The sequence below is a fragment of the Drosophila navojoa genome, chromosome 3, assembly GCF_054131105.1.
Source record: "Drosophila navojoa isolate 15081-1374.11 chromosome 3, UAZ_NAV_1.0, whole genome shotgun sequence".
Lineage (NCBI taxonomy): Eukaryota > Metazoa > Arthropoda > Insecta > Diptera > Drosophilidae > Drosophila > Drosophila navojoa.
In genome coordinates, this window is record NC_142891.1 from 14,711,385 (window position 1) to 14,729,482 (window position 18,098).

Sequence of the window (18,098 nt, forward strand, 5' to 3'; positions counted from 1 at the left end):
GTATTATTGTTATATATATATGAAGATTCCATAGGGGGAACCAAACAATTCAAATCTTAGATAAAATCAAAATTGATTTTTTTATACAATTTTCCCTAGTGAGATTTCTCTACTTTTAACTCTATTCATCTCTAGCTTAAAGCGAAAATATAAAAAAGCTATATTCTGAATAAATTAAGTTTGAAAGCCCTTAATTAAAAGAGCAAAGCTCAAGACTACCAATAATTTCTGTGGAGTTCATAAAGCTGCTGTCGCTCGCTCATTGGGTTCTTCTTGAGTTCAAAGAGTAGCACGAAGCCTAATTGAGAGTTATTGAAGGAAAGCATCGAGCTGTGCCTTTAATTTCGATGACTAAGACATTTGTTTGCTTCCACACTTGGCGCTCTGCTTTCCCATACTTTGTTTACGCCTGGCGAGATCTCTGCCATTACGACTCTTGTTTAATCAATCGAACGCTCTGCTCGTTTCAGATGGACGCGTGGAGGTGTCACGCGAGGGCAAGTACCTGTCGACGCTCTCCGGCGCCAAGGTGCTGGGCGAATTGGCCATTTTGTACAACTGCCAGAGGACGGCGACAATCACAGCGATCACCGAATGCAATCTGTGGGCGATCGAGCGTCAATGCTTCCAGACGATCATGATGCGAACGGGCCTCATTCGGCAGGCGGAATACACGGATTTCCTCAAGAGGTATGTAGACTGGAATAGTGGACTGGACATCGAGATAAGGTTTTAGCTTTCATTATTTCCTCGAGCCGAATAACAAATTGCTCAACTCGTTGCAGAAATGCAATTAATGTGCATTTGCACTTAATTATATCAATTCCGCCAAGTTGTTGTTGTAGTTTCTTCTTTCTACACATATTTCTGGCCATTACAAAAAAAGAAAAAAGTAATATATATAAAACGCTTGGCTTAAGGATTTTTTTAGTGGTTCGTGTTTGGTTATTTTTTTTTTGTGCAACTTTCTCTTCGTCAAATGGGCAAACAGCATCAGACGACTTTGATGTCGTCGTCATGGTCATGGGCGTCTCATATACGTCTATTACAATGACGTGCAATGGCTCAAAATGAAAAGACGACGCGACGGACCGACAGACAGACACATGGACCGGCAGACCGAAGACTTCGATCGTTCGGTTAACGAACGCATCGAAATGTTTTCTTTTCTCTCCAGCACAGATGCACAAGTTGGCAACCAGTTTAAGGCCACGAAGCTGGCGCCGTGAGTGACCAACAAATTAATCGCATTTAATTGGCCGCATTGAGGGTAGGCCAGGCGCCTTCAAACACCTTTGATGGCCAGAGCTGTCGCCCCTACCGCGCTCGTGGCACCTTTATAATATGATTAGCGCTCAAAGAGTTTCGCCCCTTCGACATTTCAAGCATGAAATTGCGCAAAAATAAAATAAAATGCATTACACCACATGAAAATGAAAGTGCAGCAGTTAAGGGGACGGCTGTAGTTAAGCCGATGTAGATTAAGCCGACGAGTAACGTTACGAAAGTCACAATTTAGCAGTTTGGCAGCAGGTGTTTTGGACTGGGCGGGAGTGGGTAAATAAAAGCCAATTATGACTAGGGCAATGATAGAGGAATAATAAGATTCATGATAGATGAAGAGCTGTTGCTTGCGAGGCTTACTTTAAAAGACAAATCAAAAGGGTTTTTATTTAGGATTTATTTACCTTTTGTCTATTGAATTTCCTTAAGATATGAATCCTTCATAAAATATTTATAATATTTGCTTTAGGCAAATATCATCTACCCTCGCTAGTTCCTTATAATCTAGTTGAACTGGAAAAGGTGACAGAATTGTTTGAAAATGTTTTTAGCCTTTGCCTACTTGAGAATATTCTCCACCTTTTCCCTTTAGCCTTCGTTCAAATCAATAAGTTGTTTTTCTTTTCTTTTACCTATTTGTTTTTAATTAGATACAATTTTAATGCAAATTCATCTTCAATTCGTCCTTTAGTGTGCCCATTTTCAAGGACTTGGCCGAAGATACACTGATCAAAATCTCCGATGTGCTTGAGGAGACGCACTACCAGCGGGGTGATTATATTGTGCGCCAGGGCGCTCGCGGCGACACCTTCTTCATCATCTCGAAGGGCAAGGTGCGTGTGACAATCAAGCAGCAGGATACCCAGGAGGAGAAATTCATCCGCATGCTGGGCAAAGGTGACTTCTTTGGCGAGAAGGCGCTGCAGGGGTAGGTAGAGCCATCGATTGGCGTTAGCTTCTAACTGACTAGGGTTCTCTTTCTATAGAGATGATCTGCGCACAGCCAACATCATTTGTGAGTCGCCCGAGGGTGTCAGCTGTTTGGTCATTGATCGCGAGACATTCAATCAGCTAATATCGAGCCTGGACGAGATCAAGCATCGTTATGACGATGAGGGTGCCATGGAACGCAGAAAGTAAGTCTGGACACTGAGCCTTGATATATCTTGATCGTTTCACTTATCTCTGCTTGAACTCCACTAGGATCAATGAGGAGTTCCGCGACATTAATCTGACAGATCTGCGTGTGATCGCCACACTGGGTGTGGGAGGCTTCGGGCGCGTGGAGCTGGTGCAAGTGAATGGCGACAACTCGCGTTCGTTTGCCCTCAAGCAGATGAAGAAGTCGCAGATTGTGGAGACGCGTCAGCAGCAGCACATCATGTCCGAGAAGGAAATAATGGGCGAGGCCAACTGCCAGTTCATTGTGAAGCTGTTCAAGACCTTCAAGGACAAGAAGTATCTGTACATGCTGATGGAGAGCTGTCTGGGCGGCGAGCTCTGGACGATATTGCGTGATAAGGGCAACTTCGATGATGCCACCACTAGATTCTATACGGCTTGCGTGGTTGAGGCATTCGACTATCTGCACTCGCGCAACATTATCTACAGGGATCTGAAGCCGGAGAACCTGCTGCTGGATGAGAAGGGATACGTGAAGCTGGTGGACTTTGGCTTTGCCAAGAAGCTGCAGACGGGCCGCAAAACCTGGACTTTCTGTGGCACGCCCGAATATGTGGCGCCCGAGGTGATACTGAATCGAGGCCATGACATAAGCGCCGATTACTGGTCGCTTGGCGTGCTCATGTTTGAGCTGCTCACGGGTGAGTAGCGACTGCCAATTCTGATGGCTCTCAAGCTCTTTACTCACTCTTCGCCTTTTACAGGAACTCCACCGTTTACGGGCTCGGATCCCATGCGCACATACAACATTATACTTAAGGGCATCGATGCCATCGAATTTCCGCGCAATATCACACGCAACGCCAGCAATCTGATCAAGAAACTGTGTCGCGATAATCCCGCCGAGCGTTTGGGCTATCAACGCGGCGGCATTAGCGAAATACAGAAACACAAGTGAGTGGAGCCGCCCCCCTCGGGGGAAATATTAGCTAAATCTGTAATTATTATTAAATGCATTTCTTATTTAGATGGTTCGATGGCTTCTATTGGTGGGGCCTGCAGAATCGCTCTCTGGAGCCACCAATAAAGCCCAGCGTGAAGAGCGTTGTGGACACAGCCAACTTCGATGACTATCCACCCGATCCGGAGGGACCGCCACCAGATGATGTTAGTGGCTGGGACAAGGATTTCTAGTGTAGAAAACGTACGGAATGTTTTTTTTTTACATTTTTTTTGACGCTGCTCTCTAGCGAACGATGTCGCGCAGCTGCTGCCACTGGAGAGAGAGGGTTATTGATAAGCGATCGGTTGGATCTTAACTAGTGCGCCATTTGTGTGCCAAAGCAATAGTCAGGATCAGCCTTCCACAATAATGAAAGCTGATCCCCCAAGTAGCAGTCGCAACGCCTAGGGTCCTCATACTACTAATCGTCGTAACCATATATCGTAATCGCAAAAAAAAAAAAGAAGAAAAAGAAACGGATAAACATCTGCACACACACACCCATCCACAAGCAGCTTAAGCATGCAGCTCATTGTCTCAGAGATCTGATTATCATGATAACATTGTGCAACACTATGAATTTATTAACGAGTTTATAAACTATTATTATGTAAAGATTGAGAAATCTATGTCTTCTAGTTCATTGGATATCGATAGAAATTGTAAGTAGGTTCCTGTGTCCTGGCATTGCTCCATTTCAGCCAAGTGCATTGTGTAAATTGTTTTACCCTTTACCTTTTATCTATAAACAAATTATGATCAACAAAATAATTGTTAAATGTACCAAGTGCAAACACACACACCACACACACACACACACACACATACAAATCGGATTGCCTTATAGTCTGTAAGCTGATTCTTATGCAATTATATGATCAAGACTTTCATGCCCATAACATGTAACTCTTTCCCCCACTTGTCTAATTATCTATCTATCATTTTACTATTTCTAAGCAATTGTTGATCTATACGCTAATAATTCTTTAATCATTTAAGACTTTGTCATTTTTTTATAATCAATGATATCTATATAAATATGTAAAATAGAATGTTCATGGTTGAATCTTTTGGAAAATGGGTATTGCTGAAAAAGGGATAAAGTTCAAATTTTTGAATGTTTTCAATCAAACATTCTACTATATTTAGGGGATGTAATTGAACTATGCCAGATAGTTTTAAAGTTTTCCTTTGATAAAAGAAACAGTTTATGCATGTTTTAGATAGGGATATATTTATAAGCATTCTTTGATTATTAATTATAAGAACTATTTATTTGAGATGTATGACATATCTTCTCGAGTCTTTACTATTTGTTTCTTAGCAAGCTATCATATCATTCTTGAAGATTTAACCAGGTTTACCCCTAGCAGGGAGATACGAACTTAACTGTCAGTTAAAAACTAAGCTCCGATAATTTATCAAAATGTCAAATCGAATAGTTTGACAAAATTTTGTATACGTTCGATTTGCCATGTTCTAGGTATACCCATATCAGCCCTTCTATACTAGAGTCATTTAAAAAAGAAAGTCTAATGTCTACAAGGGTATTTAGTTTTTGATACCTCTGCTTGTCATTCTCATTTACACTCACTCGATTCGCCATTAGTATATGTAGTGCTTCGTACAGCTTACGGAAGCCTCTCTTGCTTCCTGGATTTGAGCACTCGAGATGTTTAGGAAACTGGCCGAAAACTCACGTTTTGACTCAATGAGAATCGAATGCAATTCTAGTGCATACGAAAGAAACAAAAAAACATCAAATTGAAGCGAAAAGCAAAAAGCCAAAATAGAATTCAAAGCAGAAACTCGGCTACGTGCGCAACGAGACTTTAGGAAAAATTCAAAAGCAGAGAAAGCTGAGAAAAATAAGTCTGAGCTCGAGCTCTGTACGGAGAACATTCTGTGGAGGTAGTTCGATTCGTACGGTTCTAGACAAACGGAACAGTCTAAACCCAAAAACACAGTTAAACAACAAAAATTTAAATAAAAACTAAAAAAAAAATTAATAATAGAAATAAGTAGTTGGAGGTGATTTTAGCTGGTCCGTAATTGTGTAAGAAATATATATTTAATGGTCCAAAGATCGTAAAGAAGTTCCAGAATGATAATGATAAGCTGGAGCATGCTGCTGTTCCTGCTGCTGCTGCACATAACCGTTATCCTCAGCCTGCACCTGGAGAATCAGACGCGCGAGCATGTCAAGCAGCAGATCGGTGAGTTATATCCGAGTCGGAACTGAAGAATCGGGCTAATGCTGTTGAGATTCCCGTTTCTAGCTTGCAAACAGCCGAAGGCGCCGGGTCTGTGCCGTGGCCGGCAATTGCGCTACGCCTACAACAAGGAGACGGCCAACTGCGAGAGCTTCTACTACACGGGCTGCGCCTCCACCGAGAACAATTTCCTGACCTACGAGGAGTGCAGACGCGACTGCATGCAGCGCGGACGCTACTAGAGAGTAGATCTAAGTTATTTATTATATTTGTTTTTATTGACAACAAAAATATCTATTAGCATTCCATGAGAACTAAGACTTTTTCGCCTTCTTGGACTTGCGCGGCTTTCGCGGCGTCTGCTCTTGCGTCAGGCCACGCCAGCTGACGATGAGCAGCAGCAGCGCGACCAAGATGACAGCCAAACTGTCCAGTGAGTGGTAAATGAACCAGTTGAGCTCGATGCCCGGCGACTGCAGCAGCTCGACGGCAAACATGCCATGCTGCATCACGTGCTCCACGCTCCAAATGGCCGTCTCGAGCGGCGTGCGCTCGCGCTGATTGAAGATCTGCGCCAGCTGCATGGCACGTGAGGCGTAGCTGCAGGGTATTAAGGATTAGTTAGAGAAGTCATGAATAGGTCTTTAGGTTACCCACCTGGGCTTGCTTAGCTCATGCAGCGACTCCTGCAGCATTTCCACATTGATGTCCTGGTAGTCCAATTTGAGGCCGATGCCGCGATCCTGGGCCGCATAAGCATTCAGAAACTGATCGCCATAGATGGGCGTCATGAGCAGCGGCTTGCCGCAGTGCAGCGCCTCGGTGAGTCCCAGCAGACCGGCGTGTGCCCAGAACAGACGCACCTTCGGCTGGCCTAGGAGCAATGTGGAAGTTAGCTTTGATTCACGAAAGACTGCCAGGGCGATTCGACTTACAGAGCAGCGCCAGCTGCGGCGCCCATTTCACGAATAGAAACTTGCTGGCATCCAGTTGGGGCTTGGGCAACTCCAAGGATTCCCATTTCCAGATCACGTTTAGGGGCTGCTGCAGCAGCACCTTGATAATCGCGTCCAGTTTGTCGGCATCGATGCTGGAGGCGCGCACCATGGAGCCCCAGCTGATGAAGATGACGCCCTGCTCGGACTGCTCCAGGAACTGAACAATGCGCGGGCTCAGCTGCTGCTCGTCCTTGCTCGTGATGTGCACGCCGCCCACCTCCAGGAACTGCTGGGTGCGCGGGCGACTGCCCATGTGCGAGTAGTGCTGGTTGCCCAGGACGAATGCCGTCTGGGCACGAGCCACAGCATCCACATCCACATCGATGTCGAGATGGCGCTTGATCAGCGCATTGTCCGCCCGATTCGTGTGCAGCCTGTAGATGAGCTTCAGCAGCTTGGCCTGGGCGAAGTTCAGCAGGCGATCGCGCCACTGCAGAGGTCGGGGGAAGCCGACGAACTCGGACTGGACATAGGACGGCGTGTCGGGCAGATCGATGCGGTCGTAGTAGTAGGGCATCAGCGCACACGTGCTAATCCCAATGATGGGCAGCTTCAGCAGCTGCGCAACGGCCAGCTGGCAGTCCGTGCTGAAGTACTCCGTGAGCAGCAGATCGTACGGCTGCTGCTTATGGCGCTCCAAGATAGTCTCAACATGGCCACTCTGGAAGAGGCGCTCACAGGAGATCTGCCCGTTGGTGTAGAGCTCGTAGTACTCATTCAGCAGCACCCACAGCGAGCGTGTGGGCGTGTGCTCCGACAGCGGCACCACGTTGATTGTGGTATTCGACTGATCCTCATTTGCATCGGAGATCAGCAGCTGCTCGTAATTGGGCAGCTGCGCCGCCTGGGGATGTCGCACGTACGAAATGACCGTCAGCCGGTGACCCCGCTGCGACAGCTCGCTGAGAATGGGTAGCGCCACCTTAAAGTGGCTGTAGCCAAAGTGCGGGAATATGGCGAGCACATTGCCCGCACTTGCCCCACTTAGAATCAGCGCCACACAAAATCCAATTAACATCGCACATCCCATTGCCGTCTTCATTGCTGCGTGGCGGTCGAACGAATGGGGCTTTGTTCGTATGTTCCATGATTACGTAACGCATCGCTTGATAACGCTCTCGACTGCGGTTGGGGGACGCGTCTGCGGCTATTACTATTGTTGCTGTGGTTTATTAATAAGTGTTTGTTTGTCACTTTGTGGCTGATTGCTTGATTAAACTGCTGCACTTGCACTTGTCGGCAATTGTATGTTTGTGACGTATGCCAGCACTGGTCAAGCTATTATCGATTGCATATTGGAAAATAATTTCATTCTTTTGAGAGCTGTTTTTGTATTTATTGTAGCCCTAGCTGTATTTAAAAGTTTGCACACAGCAGAGAATGGAAATTTTTATGTAGCATGCTTTTGTGCGCATTCATAAAAACGTTGCATGGCGGTCATTTTTTGGACTCGAACTGTAGATGGCGCTAGCAAAACGGATAGGGGTTTCAAAACGAACGTACAAATATATTTAACTGTCTTACAAACTGGATGTTTGATAGTAGAATTTATAATAATTATGGGCTGCAGTGAGTCTTTAGTACGGGAAGTTAATACGTTACTAACTTTTTTGTTGATGGACTAACTTCGTAAAACGTGTAGAGTTGCAATAATGACCAAAATGTAGTTAATGCAACTGCATGACAAAAGCTGGATGCTACAAAAGTCGATGGAAGGTGCATCAATAAAATCTGTGGAAATATAATAAATAGCCTAGCTTGCTTGTTAAGAAAAAGCATAGACCCATGAATGCCTCTGAAATTGTGGGCAAACTCTTCATGAGTCACAGAAATATATATGCTGTATGTATATAAATGTTTATATTTATGCTCGTAGTTTAGATCTTCTAGCGAATTTATGGCAGACGAAACGCTCTGAGACTGACAGAAGCTGAATGATATGTCACTCGATAGATGGTACATCTATGAAATTTGTGGAAGAATTGATTAGAATTTGCTCGCTAAATAAAAGGCATAGCCTTATCAATGATTTTGAAACTGCGAAAATCTTCTAGTGAATGTTAAAAAAACAATACTCGAAGATTTAATAGCTGCATGACAAAGGCTGCTTGATACAAGACTCGATGGAAGGTGCATTAGTAAAACTCCTGGAAATATTGATCATAACATGCTTGTTCAGTAAAAAACCATTGCCCCATGAATGCCTCTGAAATTGTGGGCCAACTCTTCTAGCGAATGTGAGAAAAATAAAACTTGAAATTGGAGTTAGGGCAGATGCATGACAAAAGCTGAATGCTATAAGACTCGATGCAAGGCACATCAATGACAAAGACTTTGTGGGGTCTGCCACGCCTCCTTCTGTCAGTTACATACATTGCTCGATGTTAAATCGAATCTGAATCAAATTATATCAATTCCCATTCGAATCATTCATAAGTTCGATTCAATTTCATTTCAGTAATTGGCCTCTCAAATTATTGTCGAGCACTTAACGCTGGCAAAGCCTTGAGATATTCGATGCACAATTGAATTGGAAAAGGCCCCGAAAACAATAGATAATGGACAGTAGGAAGCGTTAATTGAAACCGCAAGCGATGCGACGAAGAGGCGATGTTAATAATTGTAATTGGCAGACAAAATGCAATTCGACTGGCAGCTGCAGCTGCAGCAGCTGCGAGAAGTGCAGCGCACCAGGAGGGAGATGGGAGAACAGGGCTGGCCACAAGATTAGGAACTGTTGGAGCAAGTGCGCAGGCAGAGGGAAATCCATTTGGCTGCCTCGAGACATGGACATGGAGCGACAGCTCTTTAGGCGCCTGCAAATGTGTAAAGGGTGGCTACTATTACGTCTGTGTGTGTGTGTGTGTGAGAGTGTTGTGATTGTGATTGTGATTGTGGGCGTTGTCAACGACCCACTTCCCAGGGCAACACAACAAGTGCGCCGATTGGGCCACATTAGACGATAAGAGTCCAAAAACAACAAAATAGAGAGAGAGAGAGAGAAAACAGCCAAAAGTTAACAATGCTCGTAAGTGTTTTTTAACGATAAAAAATATTAAGCAGAAGACGCAAGGAGTACAGCAAAAGTGTATTTGAACAAACAGTGCAATTAAAAGTGAGCTCAGCGCCAGAGTACCCCGAGGCGATAAGTGGATGCCCATGGGAAGCATTATACTGCCTGCCAGCTAGCGCGCGGTAGTTTCAACGACGCCCCCAATAAACACACTTACAGATTGGCCCCGATATCATCTACAAAAAATATACAAACCACACTTACCATATGTGCATGTATCGAACACCGAAAAAAAAAAACAGTTTGCCCTATATATGAGAATATTGAACGGAACTTGGCTTGAACTTTGCATAAAAATATTTCTCTTCTAGAAAAGAATATGTATTTTAAATATGATTAAAATTTAAAGTTCGCCTTGCTTTGTGCTTCATCTTGTTGATATTTTGCTATTCTGCAGATTCTTAGTTTTATATGTGCTTATAAAGGGTATTCTTGATATGTCTTTATTTCTAATTGGTTGAGTCTTATGTGAAAAGTATATTAAGTGTAATATATTTATTTATATATTTTACTTTAGGAAGCCTTAGTCTTTCTGCTCATATTTTTCTGTTTTCTTGTTAGAAATGCTGAGTATTAATATAACTCCTAAAATTTGCATGTTTTAAATTTTAATCAGAAATTGCATTTTTAATATTTTATATAAATTACATAGTTACTGGTTTGTTTCCTGTTACCTTTCAGACAATATATATAATATATATTAGATATTGCATATTCACTGAAAACTGATTAGATTAAAGTTTTATAACTTTTGTTTTTATTTATTTATTTTTTATTTTTTATTTATTTATTTATTTTTTTTTTTTTCAAAATACCGGAAGATAATACTTTGGCTATCACTCTGATTTATTTCAAGTGGTGCTCTAGTACTAAGGGGGCCTGACTTTTAAATGATATCAGTTTGCTTTTTTTTAATGGCAGATTTTCTTTCGAGTAGAACCTAAAACGCTGACAAGATTACTGCGACCGTGAGTCTAAAGAAACAAATAAAAATTAAAATAAATCAAAGTTATTTAGATAATATAATGCTCTGTTCTCGAAAAACATTTTACTACACTTTGCCAGATTGTATATATTTATGAAAACTGCGAATATAAAATGTAGAAATCGTCTCGACGTGCTATGAGAGTTATGTATTTCCCATCGCCCATCGTCTGGCGTCAGTTTTTATGGGCTGGGTTCCAATCTCGGCAATCGTGTAATATATATATATGTCCGAAATTAATATTTCTGCGTGATTTCATTATTATCGACAGATTTCCCAACTCGCAGACGATGACTTGATGACCCCACTCCACGCTGACTCACTGATGTCATGAACAGAGACAGACAGAAGGAGAGGGAGAGACAGAGACAGAGAGAGAGTGTGAGATAGAGAGTTTGTATAATTTTAATGGACGCCCATTTTAGCTGTTATTCTATGGGCTCATGGCCAGCCTTTGTGCCGTTAATGTGCCTCGCTGCAGGACTTAATTAGAGCGCTGTTTGTGCAGATTTCGACATTTTGCTGTTATGATCCAATTTGGTTCGTTTAAGGACACATACGCTGGCCATTTGTTTGCTCATTTGTCTGGCTGTTTGCTCGATTGTCGCCTGGCAGCTCCAAACGCCCAGACACATCGATGCCCAGGATTAGCAGGGGCCATAAAGCCAACATGTGTGCACAGCAGGCAGAGCAACTGCCCAGCTGTCCAGTTGCCTTACTGCCCAGAGCAGAACGTGGGGCGCCCAGCTCTAATTAATGTCTGGGAGGAGGTCAAACAGAACTGAGATTAGGTGCTAGATTCGCAACCTCCCGCTGCCATGGAATCACCAACGACGGGTAGCTGGCCAGTTGCTGAGTGCCGAGTGTCAATAGATTGCGCCAAGTGCATGACTCGACTCGAGTGCACTGGCTGCAGCTCACAGTGCGCTTGGAGCGCCGATTTCCTGCCAGCCCACTCCAGATGGGGGCTAAACACACGCTACTTGAATTGACTTCAACTGCTGTCTGGGCAGGTGCAATTGCCAGGTAATGACAATGCCTCCTCCAACAGCTGAACAGTTGCTGACGTATTCGAGGAGCATGTGGCCATAATAGATCCCAAATACTTGATGCGTGCCGATAGCTTATCAGGCCACTCACTCAGCCCATTCACAGTTATGTGAAGTGCAGAAACATGCAACGTGGACACCCGAAGCTTAGCTCCAACTTGAACTTGAATTACAAATGTTGTCTGCAAATTGAGACTGATAGGGAGCGATTGGAATTAGTGGATGATATTCATAGACTCTATTGCTAATGCATGAATATTAGGCTGGCAGAGACTTCAGCAAGTGTTGATTGTAATTGTAAAGCTAAGTAAGTCTAAAATGCATAATCTTTATACATACATACATACATAAAAATTTGTTGAAATAAGTGAAAATTGTCTTTGCTTTGATTTGTTTCGCTGCTCAGAAAAAATCTTCTGTTATAAATATGCACATATATTGTTTATATTGTTACTTATATTGTTTACTTGCTTGCAATAGCTGTTAGCGTATCATCTTGTTATACCTCCCAGACCGAAACAAACCGATTGGGATTCAATCGATGAGAATAATAAAATCGTAAGTTGAGGAATAGCACATATGGGATATGTTTAAGAGAATATCTCTTAGGGATAATTGATTTGAATGTGAATTGAAAATAAGTGAAGATTGTACAGTATGACATAGTTTAAAAGAAAGTAGGGAGTGATTAGAGTGTGTGTGCGAAAGAAAAGAAAATGAAGAGAGAGAAAATAGATAGAGAAAGAGAGTAAGAGAGAGATAGAGATAGAGATAGAGATAGAGATAGAGATAGAGATAGAGATAGAGATAGAGATAGAGAGAGAGAGAGAGTAAGAGAGAGAGGAAGTAGTTTGAACATATTTTTCTTAAAAGATTCCCAACTTTTGAACAATTTAATTCATTTAATAGCTCAAGATGCACCTGGTATTAAGGTGTACGATTAGTGGTGTAAAGAGTAAAGAGAGCGTAATATTGATTACTATTATCTGCCTCACTTTCAGCTCTTCTCATGCATTTCTCTTCAACACATCAAGATGTCCATTATTAGTATTAGTATAAGTAAATTTTGATACTCCTTCTGCCAACAGGTGCTGCAGCGAGCTCCTCCATTGGCCGGTCAGCTGCAGCTTTGACTAGGCGCTCAAGTGGCAGGAAGTTGATTCGTGCGCCTGCAGTTCAACGGAATCTCGACAATGGGTCAAGAGTTTTCAGCGTTTGTTTGCTCATGCTTTGATACCGCTTTAGAGGCGCGTGCGGCATCAGCATCGGCGGACCGAGGGCTGAAGGCAGCAATGTAAACAGGAAACTGGGCAAAGGAGTCGCGAGCCAAGCAACTGAAGAGACAAAACTTGAGGCATGTTTTACACGTGAATTGCGATGACAAAAAGACGCCGGCAGAGGCCAATAAACGGGAATGGGAATGGGACTGAGAATGGGTAGAGTGGCAGGAGCAGGGGCATGCTCAAAGTGAAGGTGAAGCGCATACAACAAAAATCGGCATAAACTGAAATGGACAGCCCGGCCAAGAAGTCTTCCACGTCGTCGTCGTCGTCGTCGTCTTCAGGGTTCTCGCACTTCCATTTGTTGATTTTGTTTGCTGGATTGTCCTTCCTACACGCGACGCTCTTTATGGCCGCTGCGGATTCGTGGAAGACATTCAATTGATACGAAATTGCTGCAATATAAATGCATTGCTGCCGATCGAGCTTCAGGGAGGGAGAGCGAGAGAGAGAGAGAGAGAGACAGAGGCAGGTATTCGAGGCATAAATGCGGCAATAAAACGATTCTCTCGCTGATCTTCGGTTGCATTGTTGACTGGGCCTGGAAAAATGGCAGCCAGGGACACGCGTGTTCGCCGGTTCGCCGGCAACAACTCTCTCCCGTTTCGCTCTCGGGAAGTGTGCAGCAGCAGCAGCAGCAAGCAGCAAACACAATTTGTTTACAGCATTGTTATTGAGACAAAGTCACTGATTTTCAAGCAAAAAGAGGCAGTCAAGCTCTGTCTCTCTCTCTCTCCCTCTCTCTCTCTCTTTGTCTGTCTCTGTTTGGTGCGAAGGCATCGCTCATCGCTCACAATGATGTTGCAATTATTGAACCTTCTGTATTTTCAAATTTCCATCATTAATAACACAGGCGGAGACCAAGGTGAAGGCGAGATGCTTCGATGCATCGATGCTGCGATGCTGCGAACGCTGTGACCATTAGCGAGTTTCGGCGGAATACGCGTGAATTCGTTTTGTCTAACAATGCGACGACTCACTGAGCGCATCAATTGAAGGAAAAATGGAATTTTCGGAATGCCAAAACGCTGCAGGTAAGGCCGAAGCTCTACCGTCTCCGTTTCAGTCTCAGTTCCAGTCCCAGTCCCAGTCCCAGTTCGCTCTGGCATCAACTGTTGCCCATTAACGGTCGCAGCAAGGAGCCGGCAAGCGCATAAAGATCAGCTATAATTATTCATCTTGGGTGGGGGGCAGCTTGGTCCAAGGCAATGCCGTCGCCTCGCTCGCCTTGGGACCGCTCACTGTGTTTGTCAACGCAGATGCTAATCACAACATTAGGCCCGTGCAGATTCCACTTCAAATCTCTGGCCGAACCAATGCCGAGAGCTGTGCGTTGCCCATTCGCTTCGCTCGCCTGGCAAAAACCCAGCAATTCTGGCTGCTTGGGCTAACCTCGTGCCCCCTCCGGCGTATTCGTAACTCAAGGATACGCGTAATTGCAATTGGATGTACATAGGAGTTGCTGTTGCCGTTGTTGAGGGCCATTGCCAACAGATTGCTGATGAAGCTGTCCAGCCTATTTGCCAAACAGATAATTATTTTCATCGACATTTAGCAGCAGGACAATTTCCTCAGATAGCCAACAGCGCCACCGAAGGTGACAAGCATCAAATGTTGGGTTAACCAAGCAAGGTACTTCGATTAGTTGCACATTTAAGAAAATTGAGCGAGGAATTTGCAAAGGAATTTAGGATTGACTAAGTGGATGAAAGAGATTTTTGTCCACTTATATATATGTATATAGGAATAGGACATTTATAAATCAAACTTTATCTCTGACTTGGGCATAATCCCACCTATCATTCCATTGATAAATCATTTGTATGAATGCATAAGTTCTAGTTATAGAGACAGTCGATACATCTAGTATAGCAAATTAAATATTAAATTGACGATAGATAACTTTAAAGAATCTTAAAACTCTTGAAACCCTCTTAAGGATTATTTATTATATTTTCAATATCATGGAAAAAAATTGTTTTTAGTTCATGGTATTATAGAGAAACTTGCTTTTTATTGATTTGTCATTTGTAATTTAAGACACTGCTGAAGTTAAAGTGCTGCTAATTACATGAAATGATACGTTTTTTTAATGATATATCGAAAACTCAATAAAATAATAATGATTAATAAAAAATTTTAAGCATGCTCTTTCTAGCTGAAATTTTGATTTATTTAAATAGAATGATATTTTATTTTTATTATTATTGTAGAAAAATTCGAAAGATTAAAAGCTTGTATATATGTCACAGAATGTTACGGTGTACTTGAAGAATTAATTTTTATGGATGACAATATATTTTCGGATTATTATTATAATAATTATTATATTATTATATTATTATAAAAATCAAATCATAACTCTTATTTTTGATTATTTATAATTTATGATATATATATATATATATATATATATATATATATATATATGATTATTATAAAAGTCAAAAATAAGAGTTATGATTTGATTTTTATTATAAAAATTGAAAATAAAAATTGAATTGAAATATCTTTTGAACTAAAGGAGCTAGATCATAAATTTTCATATATATGTAATCTACGCATTAATACCTTTGATTTGATATATAATTTCTAAAAACAAAATTTTAAAAAATATATATATCTTTTTAAAAACATTCGGTAATCTTGATATTCGTTTTAAATTATTTTTTATAGACATAAAAAATAACCTATGTGTGTTTTTCCCTCTCTTCTTGGGGCTTCCTAAAGGCCTCAATTTTTTTTAATTCATAACTCTTATTTGCGGTCGCTGCTTTCTACACCTCTTATTACAGTCTTCTATAGTCTCAAAACGATTTATGGACTTGGAATCGTTTGGATCTTTGCATCCGCCCCACATGAACGTACGGCATAGGTCATGAGCTATATCGTAGTAGTAGCGGAGTTTGGGTGTTCTGCACGTCTTACCCGGTATTGGACCTCTAAAGCACTCAACTACAGATTTGGGCATTGGTGTTAAAAATCGCTCAAAGTGTTGATTAAGTTGATTATACTCACAGCCATCTCCGGTCATGTTCTGACAATTTACCAGAACTAGTGATAGCAGACCTAGCAATAGCAATTCCCTCTGTTTATTACCGTTCCCCATTCTGCTGCGAGTTGGATTGCCTTCACCTGATGTCAGCGGATAACGAAATTAGATTGAATCTTTTCGCATTACCTGAAGCTACGGGAAAAGGGCGACACTTGAGTATAGTTTACGTTAACTATTAATGCGTGACTGGAACTCAAACGAAAGGTTTCGCAATGCTTGTCATTTAATAATGTAATTCAGCTTGAAGGAAGTGAATTGTCAACCTATACGTATATAACGTATATGACATGAAAATATATAGATATAGATATAGATATATCGTTATACATATTTAAAATTGTCTATAAAAAATAATTTAAAACGAATATCAAGATTAGCGAATGTTTTTAAAAAGATATATATATTTTTTTAAATTTTGTTTTTAGAAAGTATATAGTTTATGATAATAATATTAGATCGGCAGTATGTAAGGTCTTATATTCTGCATTTAATTATTGGAGCTTAAGCTCTGCGTTGCTGAATCAATCAATCGTTGACATAGAGTTGATTATGGTATAATAAGTATATACAATAAGTGATCAATGATTATTCCGTGCTGAAAATCTTAGTAATCTATCAAGGAGTAACAGCTTGGGGCGATGTAAGATGGCTACATTTGATTAACATGCTTTAAATTCTAAACATAACTTTAAAAGCCAACAAATACGGATCATTAAACATGAGAAACACCGTCAAGAAATTAGGGCATTTTGACTTCTGAATTTGACAACAGTGTAGACAGCTGGAGCAGCGCTGATAAATTAATTCTGCTGAATGGATGACAGTCAGAGTTCTCGCTATGAGCTCCTCCGAAGTGATTGTCTCCCTGACTTTGCTTAGAAAGAAGCTAAGCACATTTATTGCAGTTACAGGTGATGATGTTTTTCTCATTTTGAGATGAAATCTAAACGGAGCTGATTTCACACACAGTCTAGTCCATATGTCTAGCTTCAGCAGTCTCTTCTTCTTCCTCGGTTGTTGCATTTCGTGAAACCCAAATCGTGTCAAAACGAAACCAAACAATCTCAAGATGTGAGCAGAGCATCCTTCAGTAGGAAATCAACGGGAAACCACTCGAGCATCGCAGCGCTGTGGAACTACCGTTTAGCTGCTATCGCTGCTAATGCTTCCCCGAAATGCACATTAGCTCTAAGTATGGATGTTTAGTAAGTAGTTAGCTGTAAAAGTGCAACTGCCAAATGTGGCCCGGGCCACTTGAGAGAGCCTGCTCGCTGGACCACCCAAGTGCTCTGTGAGCTCAAGTCTTCTCAGTAGACTTTGGGCAGCTTCGACTGGAGTGAAAAGTTTTTACTGATTTGATTTGATATTCGTTTTTCATTTGGGAAAATTTGGGTCGCGACACTTAGTCTCATGACTCGCATGTAAACAAAGTGCAAGAGTTTTCCAGAATCGTTATCGACAAAGGATTTGGGCATCAGATTACGTCAACTGCTCTTGTTGTTGTTGTTTGTCGTTGGAGGAGTTGCGAGTTGAAGCATTGCGTAATTTATGACGAGCCGCGCACTGTAAACACACCGAGTGCAAGTGACCAAATAAACCAGCATAGCATGTAATTGGATCGTGGCCACGGTCCGACCCACTTGTACTCGACACTCCACTGAGAGAGCGAGAGGGAGAGGGAGAGAGAGTGCCTGGAATGCGACTGAAGTGGCGCTGAAGGATGCGCCAAAGGATCTGGTGGGTCGCACATGTTTGCAGTCATAAATCAACGAATGTTATGGCTGCCCTCGGCGCTGTCAGTGGAGAAAACGCATTTTCACACTTTTCGTCTGCGTAATTTGAATACTTTACAAGCGGCGTTCGCTGGAAACCCAAACGGAGCATTATTAATTACACACTTGGATTGGATTTCTGGTGCTGATTAGTGCTGTAAGCGATATCATCGGGGCACCAGCGACAGCGACAGCGACAGCTAGAGCGAGAGCGACAGCGGCGAGTGAGCAGTGCCCCGGCTAGCAATGGGTGGGCGTATCATT

General features: G+C 42.2%; 3 protein-coding genes and 1 long non-coding RNA gene across 10 annotated transcripts in view; 2 read left to right on the forward strand and 2 right to left on the reverse strand.

Annotated features, from left to right (window-relative positions):
- The window catches only part of for (cGMP-dependent protein kinase for), a 46,076-nt gene extending 41,617 nt beyond the window's left edge, over nt 1–4,459 (forward strand). For all 7 annotated transcript variants that reach the window (XM_089258333.1, XM_089258335.1, XM_089258339.1 and 4 more), the window contains 6 exons: nt 471–690; nt 1,976–2,212; nt 2,271–2,420; nt 2,488–3,107; nt 3,171–3,360; nt 3,435–4,459. In XM_089258333.1, the coding sequence (XP_089114459.1) occupies nt 471–690; nt 1,976–2,212; nt 2,271–2,420; nt 2,488–3,107; nt 3,171–3,360; nt 3,435–3,600 (1,583 nt within the window). In that variant the 3' untranslated portion in view covers nt 3,601–4,459. The remainder of the gene's footprint in view (nt 1–470; nt 691–1,975; nt 2,213–2,270; nt 2,421–2,487; nt 3,108–3,170; nt 3,361–3,434) is intronic.
- A 560-nt stretch (nt 4,460–5,019) lies between these two features.
- LOC115563628 (kappaPI-actitoxin-Ael3a) lies at nt 5,020–5,940 on the forward strand. Its single transcript, XM_030386927.2, has 2 exons — nt 5,020–5,625; nt 5,689–5,940. The coding sequence occupies exons 1-2, from the start codon at nt 5,514–5,516 to the stop codon at nt 5,862–5,864; spliced, it is 288 nt and encodes a 95-aa protein (XP_030242787.1). The 5' UTR covers nt 5,020–5,513; the 3' UTR covers nt 5,865–5,940.
- On the reverse strand, nt 5,879–7,887 carry Ugt36A1 (UDP-glycosyltransferase family 36 member A1). Its single transcript, XM_030386926.2, has 3 exons — nt 6,558–7,887; nt 6,280–6,496; nt 5,879–6,222 (listed from the first exon to the last, which is right to left on the reverse strand). The coding sequence occupies exons 1-3, from the start codon at nt 7,660–7,662 to the stop codon at nt 5,937–5,939; spliced, it is 1,608 nt and encodes a 535-aa protein (XP_030242786.1). The 5' UTR covers nt 7,663–7,887; the 3' UTR covers nt 5,879–5,936.
- Nucleotides 7,888–15,702: 7,815 nt separating this feature from the next.
- LOC115563625 (uncharacterized) lies at nt 15,703–16,173 on the reverse strand. The gene is made up of 2 exons (XR_016196592.1): nt 16,026–16,173; nt 15,703–15,962 (listed from the first exon to the last, which is right to left on the reverse strand). It is a non-coding gene; the product is annotated as an uncharacterized LOC115563625 (long non-coding RNA).
- Between the last annotated feature and the right edge of the window lie 1,925 nt (nt 16,174–18,098).